Source organism: Haemorhous mexicanus, chromosome Z (assembly GCF_027477595.1).
Source record: "Haemorhous mexicanus isolate bHaeMex1 chromosome Z, bHaeMex1.pri, whole genome shotgun sequence".
Taxonomy (NCBI): Eukaryota; Metazoa; Chordata; class Aves; order Passeriformes; family Fringillidae; genus Haemorhous; species Haemorhous mexicanus.
This window is the reverse complement of record NC_082381.1, coordinates 19,093,248-19,106,046: the sequence shown is the minus strand read 5'-3', so window position 1 is coordinate 19,106,046 and position 12,799 is coordinate 19,093,248. Positions and strand designations below refer to the sequence as shown.

The window sequence follows — 12,799 nt, the reverse complement described above, 5'->3', positions numbered from 1 at the left end:
GCAGGGTAGTCAGAATGTGATGTTTACTTTTGGTTTTGACAGATACTTGTTTATGCACAAAACAGCCTGCATGTTAATAGATAAAATGATAGACCAACTTTTTGACAGCTTGAACACAACTTTAGCATCATAACTGAGATAGGCTTAATGAGTAATCTTTGCAGGGTGCCAAAACAACAAATATCTGCCAATTTAAAGACCAGAACAACAATAATGCAAATCCTCAAAACTGGCAGTGTTCAAATTCAACTCTGAGTGAAGCCTATGGTCCGCTGAACTCATGCACAGATCACAGCTACAAATCATAGACATAAACAAGACCACTTTGAAAATATAAACATCATCAATATAAACATGGAGGACAGAGTCAGTGTGTAAGTCTCAGTAATTGTACCAAATTAAAGATTTCAATCCTATTCAAGCTGAAGTTCATAAATCTTATCCAGCACAATGAACCGAAATAAACAAGGCAGCATTTTTTCTACAGGAATGCAAAGACTTTGAGTTATTAGTTCAGTCAATAGAGTTTCTTTTTTTATTTCAATCATTACTTATTTAAAAGCGTCTGAACAACCAAGCAGCGTTCCCTCAAAGTCTGTAAGCTGTACTTATTTGGCATGCTCAAGCTGCTTGTTGAATCAAAGACCAGTCTCCTCTGTTACAGAAGAAACTCCTTTTGTGCACACACCCTCTTGCCCTAAAAAAATCAGTGTTTTCTAGTTTATAGGTATAGTTATGCATGATTCAATGCACCAACTTCTTAAAAGGTATGTTGAAGAAAATAACTGATGAAATACTTCAGTCATGTCAGCTGAAAACCCTATTTTCCTCACTATTTTTATTACATATTATAAAGCTACAAATTTCATTGTCACACAGTTCCTGAGACACCAAGATCAAATTGTATATACAACTATCCACAAAACCAGTGTTAATTTACATGTTATAAATAAAAATCCATATGGAGTGAACAGATCAAATGGAAAAAGCAGCAGCAGTCTGAAGCAGACCAAAACACAGCCACAGCTTTGCATACTACTACAAAACAGCCTAAGAAGAAAACTGTTTTATTTTTGTCAAAAAGCTACCTCATTTGCCCATAAAAAATTACTCTAAAATAAATCATTACTTTATTAATGGTCCTTATGTAGTTGTCACATACTACTGGAATTTGGGTCATCACTAAATGAGCACAACCACATTGTAAAAGGATCCTATTAGGTAGCAAATGTTCACAATTCCACTTGTAGCTTTGTCTTTCCCCCACCCCCTACAGACAAAATATGATCTCCCCTTTATGCTACAAGAGCCAACAAATTAACATAAGAAAACTGAATTTATATCAGCTGCACTGAACTTTGATTTTCCTTGATGATGTGTGTTTCTGTTTCAGACTAACAAAATACAAACCTAGAAGGTTTTTAGCTTTTTTTAAACCCAGAGTTACTTCTTTAACTTTTCTGGTTTTATAGACCAGAAGTTACTTTTTTTTTATTTGTTTCATTGTTTCTAGCTCAGAAGTTACTCCTAAACTTTTTCATTTTTAGAACTCTCCAAACACATCTCATCTCACTTAACAGGCATATAAAATGTGCACCGCCTTTCATTACAATCACCTATGGCCAGCTCAGTCACATCAGCTCCTTCTGTACTGCAACACTCCTGCATTACACTGAATTCAGCATAAACAATCACCATGTTCAACTGCTCTAAAGAGCAATCTGCACAGAAGACAAAATTTTCAGGTTAACATGATACAGAAACTGTCAAGACTGTCAAGCATCTCATTTCAGCCCCACAAACCCCAAATAAATATTTGTATTTCTATTTTATTTTCACTTTTATAGCAGTTGCTAAGTAAATGCCACAGGTTTCCAGAGTGAGATAATTTCAGTTAGATATTGTAAAAGTCCTCATTGTTACAGAGTTCTAGCAAAGCTAAGTAAATTTAATCTAAAGGGGAATGACAGAAGTTTGTATTACATATAAAGCCAAACATTAAGTGATTTTATTTCATCTTAGTATTCATAGCCAAGATCTAGAAATAAAACAAGTCATTCTGAGGCACATCAGAAACAAAAACTGCAGCTATAGCTCAGGCTATATTACTTCTATACTGTATTTTTCTTATCATACCATTTAGGCTTTGATTTAGCACTCAATTTACCACAGTGGCAACGTGTGTTGATAAAGTCAGTCTCATGGTAATGACCCACAGTCTCACAGAAATACTGTCTCATGAAATTATACTGACAACTGCTCTGTCTCCAGCCCTTTGTCCTGGATGAGTCCCAGGGGAGTATGCTGTAGGTTTCTCCAATCCTATGTTTGGTCCTGTGTCCTGGACAAACTTTGGACCCACATGATAGTCATGTCCTCAGTAGTGTCCCTGAACCCTTTTCAGTTTGTTCCTGATAGGACTCCTAGGCACACTCTGACCCTGGCTAAACACTCTGCTGTCTCTGGAGCTGCCAGTGTCTGGCTCTGCCACTCTTTGCTGTATTTGGTTTCTTTCTTCTTTTCCCCCCACTTTTACCAATCTATACTCTAGCTTCTAGACACCACCAACTCTTGCTTTTTCCAGAAACCTGACAAAAAAATCAGATTTAAGACATAATTTTGCTTGCAGAAATATTTTGAAGTAACTTCCAGAAAACATTCTGCTTTTGGTCTACAAAATCCTTTAGTGCCCTAGAAGTAAAGACCTTCAATCATTTTCCAAGAATTACAAATTTCCACACATCTTGGCTGTCCACGCTTTCCTTCCTCTAGGATGAGGACATCAGTTTCAGAAACTCCTGGATATCTGCTATTATCTTCATGCAAATGTCACTGACTTTCTCATGCTACCCTAACAAAACAGCCAAAGAGAAATTAGGTTTCTGATGACCTGTTTCTATACCTTCCTTAAAAGAAACTGAGATAAGTATCCTGGAATTTTTTGACAAGCTTACAGTGACTACCACTGTCTCACACAGAACTTTTATTTTCCCTACTATTACAGACTATTTTGAACAAAGAACCTCAATGCCTGTTGGAAAAAGGGCTTGACCTGTTTGGATATTAATATCCAGTGCTCTTCAGGGCCTGGATTTCCAAGATAACCAAATGGGACTGGCAGACTTGAGTCACAGCTTCAAGTCACAGGAAGATACCTTAAACAATCTAAAATCAGGCATTAGTGCTGATGTTCAGGCACCTGGATCCTAAACTGGCCAGAAATGTTTTGCATCTGACTGCTAGATGATTAAAAAAAAAAAAACAAACATCTGAAACATGCTATTTCACATAACCCACTACTAAAAAGCACCAACAGTAAAACCCAAAAAAGGAGAAAAAAAAAAAAGCTCTGTAACTTAAAGACAGTGGTCTGAAAACTGGATAGCCATTCTGGTTTCTCAAATCTGTAGCAGGAAAGAACTTCCCCACACGGCAGAAAAAAAACCAGAAGATAAGCATAAAATCATACACTTCTATCTGGCAGAAAACAATCAGTGACACTACATTAAAAACATAAATCCTAATTCCATGTAATTATTTTACAGCAGATTTTAGGAGATTTAGAAGCATAATAATTGCCTTTAAGAACAACGGTATTTTTAATCAGGCACTTTAAAAGGAAGAGAGAAAAGCAGAGAAGTGATTTAAAGCAGCCAAATTTTATCACATTACTTCCTGTGCATTGCCTAGAGGCTATGAGAAGTTAGCAATCACACTAATTCAGTCCCATCACTATGAAAAAGATGCAAGAAGGCAGTGATGATGATTCTGGCAAAGAATTACTACTTTTCTCCCAGCATATAGAGAAACATATGCTGGATACTAGTACATGATTTCTGTTTGAAAGGAAACTTCTGCGTGAAGCTTTCTTAATCTACAGAGAAGACTCACACTGAAATAACAATTCCCCAGTGGGTAAGCAGTTCTGAACACTGCTATGGTGAAGCCTGCTTCCTCAAAGAAGAAATGAAAGCTCTTGAAATATTTTTGGCAGTTGAAGAGAGGTCTAGGTATCTCAAGTGCTTATAACTCCTTCATACAGAGAGGGTAAACTAATTCTGCACTTCAAATATTCTAAAGAGTTGTGTTTCTGCAAATGATCCATGTCCTTCAATTCCTCAAAAGTTTTGCTTATACTTCTAATTTCCCTTTTCCCCAACACCAGGTTATTTCTCAACACATTTTTGATAGATAATATGCTAACCTTAAGAAATACTTAAGTTCTGAGCCTTAGTGTGTGAACTTAGTCCAGCCTTTTACTTCAGAAGTTTCTAGGCATGTTCAGTGGCAAGAGTCTTGACAGCTCCACTGACTTCTTATCCTGTAAATTCTGGACAGTCAGTGGAACAAAGTATGACTTATTTTATCTGCCTACTACCTTATTATCTCCTTTTGTATTGTTCTTCCTCTGATACATGTCCATCAGGCAGTTGGGATTTAAAAACGAAGAAACAGAGGCTAGAACATATTCACTAAGAGAGAAAGATGAATAGAATTCATCCTCTCCACACTTCTTAAAAGCATCTGACATTTGGGGCACTTTTCATCCATGTCAAATTCTGGCTGTAAGGAAGAAACACAGGCCCAAGCCAGCAAGCTTGGAAAGTGGCCAGAAACAAAACTGAACTTCAGCTGTCCAGGCAACCACCAAATAAAACTGTTTATTTCCAGGTCTTTAATGAATAAATATGCAAAAATTTCTACAGCATGACTGCACTGGCAGAGCTTCCTCAGCAGAGACTAAAATACAAGAAAGGATAAGGATACCTATGCTGCACAGACTAACCCCGGCCCTGGGTCTATTGACAAGAAAATTGAGATCTTGCAATAATATGGTGGAAGTGTACAAGATTTATAAATATATAAAACAAATTACTGTGAACAGCTCCCCTACCATGCTCTAATACAATCTTAGTTTGATATAAATGTCATGAGCCTCAAATCAGTAGAGAATTACTTACATGGACAGATAAGGGAGATGTTTGGTGAAGCATTACAGAGCATAAGAATGTGTCTATTCTTCTGAATAGTAAGAAAATCAGTAAGAAAAATGATGAATTTATCTCTACTGTTATGCTTTCTGCAATTGCTGCAATGGTCTGTCACAGAAGGCAATCACTTCCTTGCATCTATTTCAAAATAAAGAACCTGCATAGTCTGACACAGCAGGAAAAAGGAACCCCCAAGAGTGTGGTACTTCTCTCAGAAGATTGTGTTTCAAGACCTTGTGATCCAACGTCTAAAATGTATGCAATGAAGCGTCTTTAATGAAATCACAAACTCCTGCAAATCCTCTTTCATATCTGTGTAACTGACAGTGAAAAAATCAAAACATACAAATTGATTAAATTGTCAATTATTATTTTAGTGAGAGTTCTGAACACATTCTCTTCAAACCCAAACCTGCAGAACAAGACTCTGGCTATTATTGTATTGATCATACTAACTGGAGGACCAAGTCTTGGATTCTAGAAAGCAAGGATGCAAAGATAAAACATTCACATTAAGTAGAATAATTTACAAACAAATAAAGTAGTGCTTCAGCTCTGTTTCATGTATTTAGTATTTTTTTCCTTCCGTAATGACCATGACCGAGATCTAATTTTTTTATTACCACAACCTTCACTAAAAGCTGGCTTATCTTATTTTTAAATTAATCACTGATGATAACGTCTCTGAAGCCTTTTAAATGGAATAACAAACAACAAAAGTGATTAGATATGAGGTGAACTTAGTTTTTTTTTTTCAAGTAATTATGCTAGAACAGATAAAACCATTTTCTGCTGTGTATAGTTTTAAGCCTGGAAATCTAGTGGAGCAAGGCATTGCAACATCCCAATGGCTGTACCATGGTATTTCAGTTTGCTTCTGCCCTAGCTATCCCTCTGGAGTTCATGCTAACAGCTTTGGCTTATTCTGTCATAACTAGTCTTCTGGCACTGAGCTCCACCTGCTGACAAGTCTCTCAAGTGTTGCAGAGCTTGCACACCAAGTCTCAGTTTTCTCAACCAGCTCCTGGAAAATGCTTCAGTATGCAAAATAAATCTACATGAAACACTTCTATGGTGAGAACAGTATGTAATTTCAAACCCATATTCTTAAAAGTCATGAGTTTATGCCTTCATAATTTTTTTTACCATGTACGGGAAAAGGAGAAGATATGTTAAAGTGGTACAGAGATTTCACTATTGCTAAACAAAATTAATTACTATTTTATATTAACTGAATCTATTGCCTGGTTTAAGAACTCCCTGAAGACTCCCTATTCTGTAACAATTTCCAAGGCAATACTGATGCTGTAAGTTTAAAGCTTTACCATGAAATGAAAATTATCATAATTGTATGTAATTACCTGAGCAAATGTTTACTTGATAATGCAATACTCAAAAATTAATGATGTTTTTATTTCTGACCTGATCATCAGACATATAAAAGTTTTGTTGCTGTTGTTTTCTTCATTTGAATTACCATGAACTACTGCCATGCTTTGTTGATCATATAAACAGCAAAAATATCCCTTATGTAACTCAAGACAAATGACAGGCTATACATCCACTGACTGAACACCTAAATGTGGAAAAGTTAACTCAAGCAGCTTCCACTTAAATTTTATGAAGTGACATTATACATAACACTTTGAATACTACTGCATTTTTGTCAATATGTATCTGTTTACAAGGAATAACCAGCTTTTTTTTTTAGTATCTCCCTACTTTAAGTACAGAAGAAAATGTCAACTATAAATCTTTCATTAACATAGTGAATGGCATAAATGCATAACTCTAAGGGGCTCAAAAACAATACTTTAAACTTCTAGTGCTGTCAGCATTATGATTATCTCTGTCTTGCATGGATAAGTCAGTAGGAAAGTATAACTTCTAGTAACAATTAAATGTTTCATTTTTCCATATACAATGACAAAACTGTTAAATGCAAGGTTCAGAAATTTTTGTTTCACTCCATGTTATATCCTGATTGAAAAAAATAGAATGGTTTGGTAAATTCCTTTTTTCCTAAAATGAGTGCATGACTACCAATACACAGCAAATATACTTCAAAAATATATTGACTAAAGCAAACCATATGGAAGACACTAACAGAATATGAAACTTCCTACATTTAATAGAGGCAAAAAAGGACAAGGAAACTAAGTAAAAACACTTACATGACATTACACTGTCTATAAAAACATATCTAACAGCATTTCAGAATTTCACTCCTTGTTAGTATTCTATTATGCAGTTACCCAATGTAAGAGAAGGGAAACAAAACAATTTGCAAACTATTCCATCATGAAATTGGCTCTATTTATATGATATAAATACTTAGAGGTTATGAAACAAAATTGCTTTGCATATTCCTCTTTTATATTTTAAATTACAAAACAAAAAAATTACTTATGACTTGAGGACATGAAAATTTGCTTCATAAGGATGCTGACAACACAAGCCAACTAGGATTTTTTAATTCTTAGGAAAAAAAAGATGCAAAACAAGTGTTTACAATTAATTTCTGAAGAGTAATAAATAACCATTTTCAAGTATATCAGAGTAACATTTAGATTAACTGCTCTTAGAAAAAGTGGAGAAAACTTAATGAATTTATAGCTGAAGAAACACTCATTCATTTGAATGATACCAGGATGAGCAATTAACAGCAAGAACATTTAATTTCTGACCTTTTAAAGCCCTATATTTTTAAGGAGTTTTACTAAAAAAAAAAAAAAAAAAAATTTTAAAAATCATCACTATGTTTATTAACAGAAACAACCCATCAGAACATTACTTTTCCATCTTGAGATGTAGTCAAGACTGCCAGGTCAGGGTGATGCCAGACAGAAGAGCAGACTGGGAGAAAGAAGAACACATGAAGAGCAGCCCTGCAGAGAAGTAACTCCGGGGTGCTGGTAGATAAAAAGCTGAACATGAGCTGACACAGTCCACTTGCAGCCCAAAGGGTCCACCACATCCTGGGCTACACTCAAAGCACCACGAGCAGCAGGATGATGGAGGCGACTTGTTCCCTCTACTCTACCCCTATGAGACTCCATCTTGAAAACAGCACCCAGGTCTGGGGTCTTCAAGACAAGAAAGGGATGGAACAGACCCAGAGGAAAGCAACTAAACTGATCACAGTGCTGGAGACCACTCTTATGACAGCAGGCTGAGAGAGGAGTTGTTCAGCCTGGAGAAGGAAAGAAAGATCTCCAGGAAGATGTCACTGAAGCCCTTAAGTACTTAACCGAAGCTCGTAAGACAGATGGAGGCTGACTCTTCATGGTGGCAGAACAGTGATATAAAGGGAACCTTATGTAAGTCTTGGTCTAAAAGAGGAGAGGTTCCAGTACCTGAGCAGAGTGTTACTCTGTCAGGAACACAGCTCTGGCACAAGCTGTGAGAGAGGAGACACCCCCAGTACTGACAGTGACCACACAATGCCACCTTAATCCTCTCTGCTCCATTGCAGGGTGACAGCAGCAGTCCTTTCATGTGCAGAGACAACAGGCCTGACTACTTCTGGCTTACTGGAGCAACCAGCTAAGGAAGAGGCTGTGTGAGAAAAAAATGCCCCAGAGTCTGTACTACCTCTCAGCACTTCTACTGTGTAGCCCAGGTATAAGGGCTTACCCAACATCACAGGCATCAAGTCATTTAATGATCACCTCAAATCCCTTCTCAGAAAGCAAGGACAATATCAACATCATCAGGCATGTTTAGCTCCTGTCTTTTTCAAGTCTAAAAGCTGGCAGAATTCCCTACTGAGGTGCAGGAGCTCCTGTTTTTTTCTCCTAAGAGAAAAAATAGCATGAGCAGCAGAATTAACAGGATCCAGGGCAGGCTGCAGTAGATCATGACCATTTCAGTCTGGGGCAATGTGTGCTGATCCCAAGGCAGCCTCAGTACCAATGGCCTGTGTATAAATGCTGTATCCTGTACATGTAAATGCTCAACTTGCCTTAGCTGTGGAAATACACATGCCTGCTTTCACAGTTAACCCTGTTTTCAGTCCCATTCAATCTCCTGTGCAAGACAAGGACTTCCACATCTGGCACCCACTAAATAAGAGTGCATGTCCAAGAGTGGCTTAGCCCTTCTGGCATGCTTTGCCTTGAAGAAGCAAGGAAAGTGGTAATTCTGCATAATTTATTCTTCAGATGGAACTTAACACATCACACTTCATGACAGGTCTTCTCTGCAAGGTAGCTTGAATAGCTTGAATAATCTGCATTATCTTCATAAAAGGTGAAGGCACTCCAAACTCTCAGATAACATAGGCCAGATGGAACTGCATAAACTAGAGCAAGTTACCTAAATTACATAATCCATGCTAAAAAAGAATGTTAACATTATCTCTGGCATACAAATGCATACCTGATTTATTTTTTCAAGTTGCCTTAACAGCAGATTTTACTTACTGCCTTAAAAAATAAAACAACAAAACCCCACATTGTCCTCTATTTCAGCTTGCACAACACCAACTTAGTGTGTTAAATATTTCTGCCTCCTTTTGCACCAACTTTCTGTTTTCATTTTACCTTCTCCCTGAGAAGCTGACCAGACGGCCTCTCATCATAAGGCCCCTTTCTAATTGCTCTCATGGGTTTTCTCTGCAACCTTGCATTGAGTTAAAGTGGCAAGATTTTGTAAACTGGTGCATGCTGCTACAGCGGAAGGTGTTGAAAGGGAACTAGGAACTAGGCAGTCTTGGAAGTCCCTTCCAACCCAAACCATCCTATGGCTCTCTCTTCCCCCTTCCCCTGCCCTCCTGCAGAGGCCACTGTGCCCTAAGCACAGAAGCAGCCACCCTGTGCCACCTGCTCTGGGGCACTCCAGGACCATCAGTGGCCACACTGGAGGTGATGAGCCCTCTCGCCTTGAAGGGGACACTGGAGGTGACACAGTGCCGGCAGTGATGGAGCCACTGTGTCTCTGTCCTGTTGGCCCTGTGTAAGCCTGTGCTCAGCACACAGGATTATTTTCTCCCCCTCACTGAAACAGAGGTTTAGACACCAGAATGCAGACTTCAGTAATCTTGAGCTGAAGGGGAAGAGTACCACTCTTATGACTAGACTCATCATCTCAACCAATACTAGCAGACACTAACCACTAGCACTACTATAGGATATGGTATTAAGTAACTAACAAGATAGCCTGCACCAAAAAGACTCCAAGCCTCCTAATCTTTCGCAAACATTATCCTCATCCTTCTTTTATCTTTCTTCATCTTTTTGTACTTTTTAAAACTCCTTCTAGGTCACGACAAGCATACAAGCTTTGTAAAATGTTTTGTACCAGTGTAAATGAGAAACATCTCATAGTGCCTTGTAAATATTAAACAGCAGTGGAAGCAAGAGAATGCTGACAATCAAGTATAATTGTAGAATGGGAATCAAACAGTTCCACAAATAGATAGAGGAAGAAAAACAGCTCCCCCTCAGAAACAACTATTTAATTATCATTTCACAGAGCTACTGCCCCATGGGCCAAAAAGAACGTCAGGCTAAACCTCAAAGAAAAAAAGTCACAAATATCTCCTACATGTCAAAACTAATCCACAAAGGCAAAAACTGTTTGTCCCTTCAGTAAACAGGTACTGTTTGTTTGCTTTTTTTATGTGGCCTACAAACTCTGCACATAGCTGCACACAACTGAGAAAACAAAGTCACAAAAAATATTAGCAAAGTAAAGTACTTATTTAAATTATATGAGGTCTCATCAGATCAAAAATAATTCCTTTTAATTATTAAGAGCATGTAAACATTTAAAAATAAGTTGTAAAGAAACCAATGTTCATTTCTGTTTGAGAAAAGAGCAATTACAGTACATAAAATTAATTTCTCAATTACTTAACATGTGCAGCAACTCCAAGAGCTTTTGCTGTTAATTTTCTACCTACACTGTAAATTTATTTCTTCTACACAGCCAAGTAAATTACCAATAGCTACTCAGTCACATTTACTAAATCTATGTAAGGGTTAAGACTCTTCCTTATTAAACAGTGTAATGAAAATCTATAGCATCAAGTGTAGAGAAGACGAATCCAAGTCCCCACACACAGATTATTATGAGTTACTGCCACTTAAAAAGAAAAAATATCACTCAACTGAACTTCTCACCCAAACAAGTCCCCAAAAATGCAAAGTGAAGCCCATTCAATAACCTTAGTGAGTAGCTTGATACTCTGATCCCAGGTCTGAAGTACAATGGCAGGGCTACACAATTCAGTAAAACAGATGTAAATCTTACCATAGAAGTCACTGATCTGGCATCTTCTTCGTAATTCACTACAGGTGGTGGCTCTTTCCCATCATTCTCTTGAACCTTTTGTTCCAGTAGTTCTTTCTGGGCTGCAAATTTTGCCTCAGAGCATCTTAATTGCTGGACTGTTTGCTTAAGTTCTTCAAGTGCTTGCTTTTGGCTCAGCAAGAGTACAATACTGCAAAGAAAAACAAAAATTTAACACTGTACATGATTCAAAATAGTATATTTGCTTTATAAAATCTGGGGAGAAGAAAGCATGACAACTCATCAACATAATCATTTATTCAAAGGTGAAGCAATTCTAGAAAATTTTCACAGCAATAAGATAATAAAAGCAAACACTCATTCTCTTCTCTCTATCACAAATAAAAACATGTTTAATAAATACTGGTAGAACTCCTGTTTTCATCCACTTCTGACTGAATTGATAAACACTGGGGCTCGCCCTCCCTTAGAGAATAAGTAAACTTTAGATAATGATTTGAAGTGATGAGAAATTCACTCCAATCAGTGTAGTTGTTGCAGTAATAATTTGCAATATTAAATTCCCCTCACATCCAGCACAAATTCATATGGCATCACATAAGAGGTATCTGTTTTTTTCTTCTGCACTGAAAGTATTTCTGGACTGGGTTATAACTGTCCTATGAAGCTAAATAAATTTATCTTTACGAGGAGCTAAAAGCAACTTTTCATCTTCTGTTTATTTTTATAGTTCTTCTCTGAATACCACTTATACTCGTGAATACTCGAAATAGTTGTGATAAAATGATATTGAAGGACATGCATAGAGTACCTGCAGGTACCCAAATGACTCTATCATCCCAAAGAACTACCAAAACCAAAGACTGACAGAAGCTGCCTAAGAGACAGTATCCCCCACAGCATAACACAGACACCCTTAAAAGCACTCAACCAGTGCCCAGTGACATGTGCTCTACAGGAGATGTAGAGTTCTCACAGTCTACAAGAACAGATGAAGAAGATAAATGAAGAACTATGAAGAGTGAGGACAATATGAAGAAAAATCACACTATTGTGTTACTCTGTATCTTCAGGATAATCCCTTGAAAACAAGCCCTCCTGCAAGCCCTACCCTTGAAGAAAAAAAGAAAGGCAAAAGTTGTTCATGCAGGGATTGATCCTTCACAAACTGATGCTCAGCCTAATGAATATTCAAATTAACAGGGGAACAACCTGTCATAAAATCCTCTTTGGCAGGAAAAGATGCAAATTGTATTCATACAGGTGAGTATTATATCAAGTCAGTAATGAGCAAAACTCCTCACTATCAGCAAAATGATTGTTCATCCAAAAAGGGTAAATGTGAGGTATGCAGACACAATTCTCAAATCTGAAACTGAGATTAGGCATGGACTTGCACATATTTAAAAGCATCAGAATGAACAAGCAAATGAACAACTATTCTAAAGTTATCCTAAAGATAATGTGTTTTCATCTGGTCTCCTTTGTGAGAGAAAAAGGACATCACCATGTGAAAAAACCAGGTTTAAACCATCAGCAAGGCTTTCGGTGAA

At 37.3% G+C, this 12,799-nt stretch overlaps 1 protein-coding gene across 3 annotated transcripts in view; it reads right to left on the bottom strand.

The window, feature by feature from the left end:
* FER (FER tyrosine kinase) overlaps positions 1-12,799 on the bottom strand; it is a 158,672-nt gene that overhangs the window by 94,154 nt on the left and 51,719 nt on the right. For all 3 annotated transcript variants that reach the window (XM_059837047.1, XM_059837049.1, XM_059837048.1), the window contains one exon: positions 11,247-11,436. In XM_059837047.1, the coding sequence (XP_059693030.1) occupies positions 11,247-11,436 (190 nt within the window). The remainder of the gene's footprint in view (positions 1-11,246; positions 11,437-12,799) is intronic.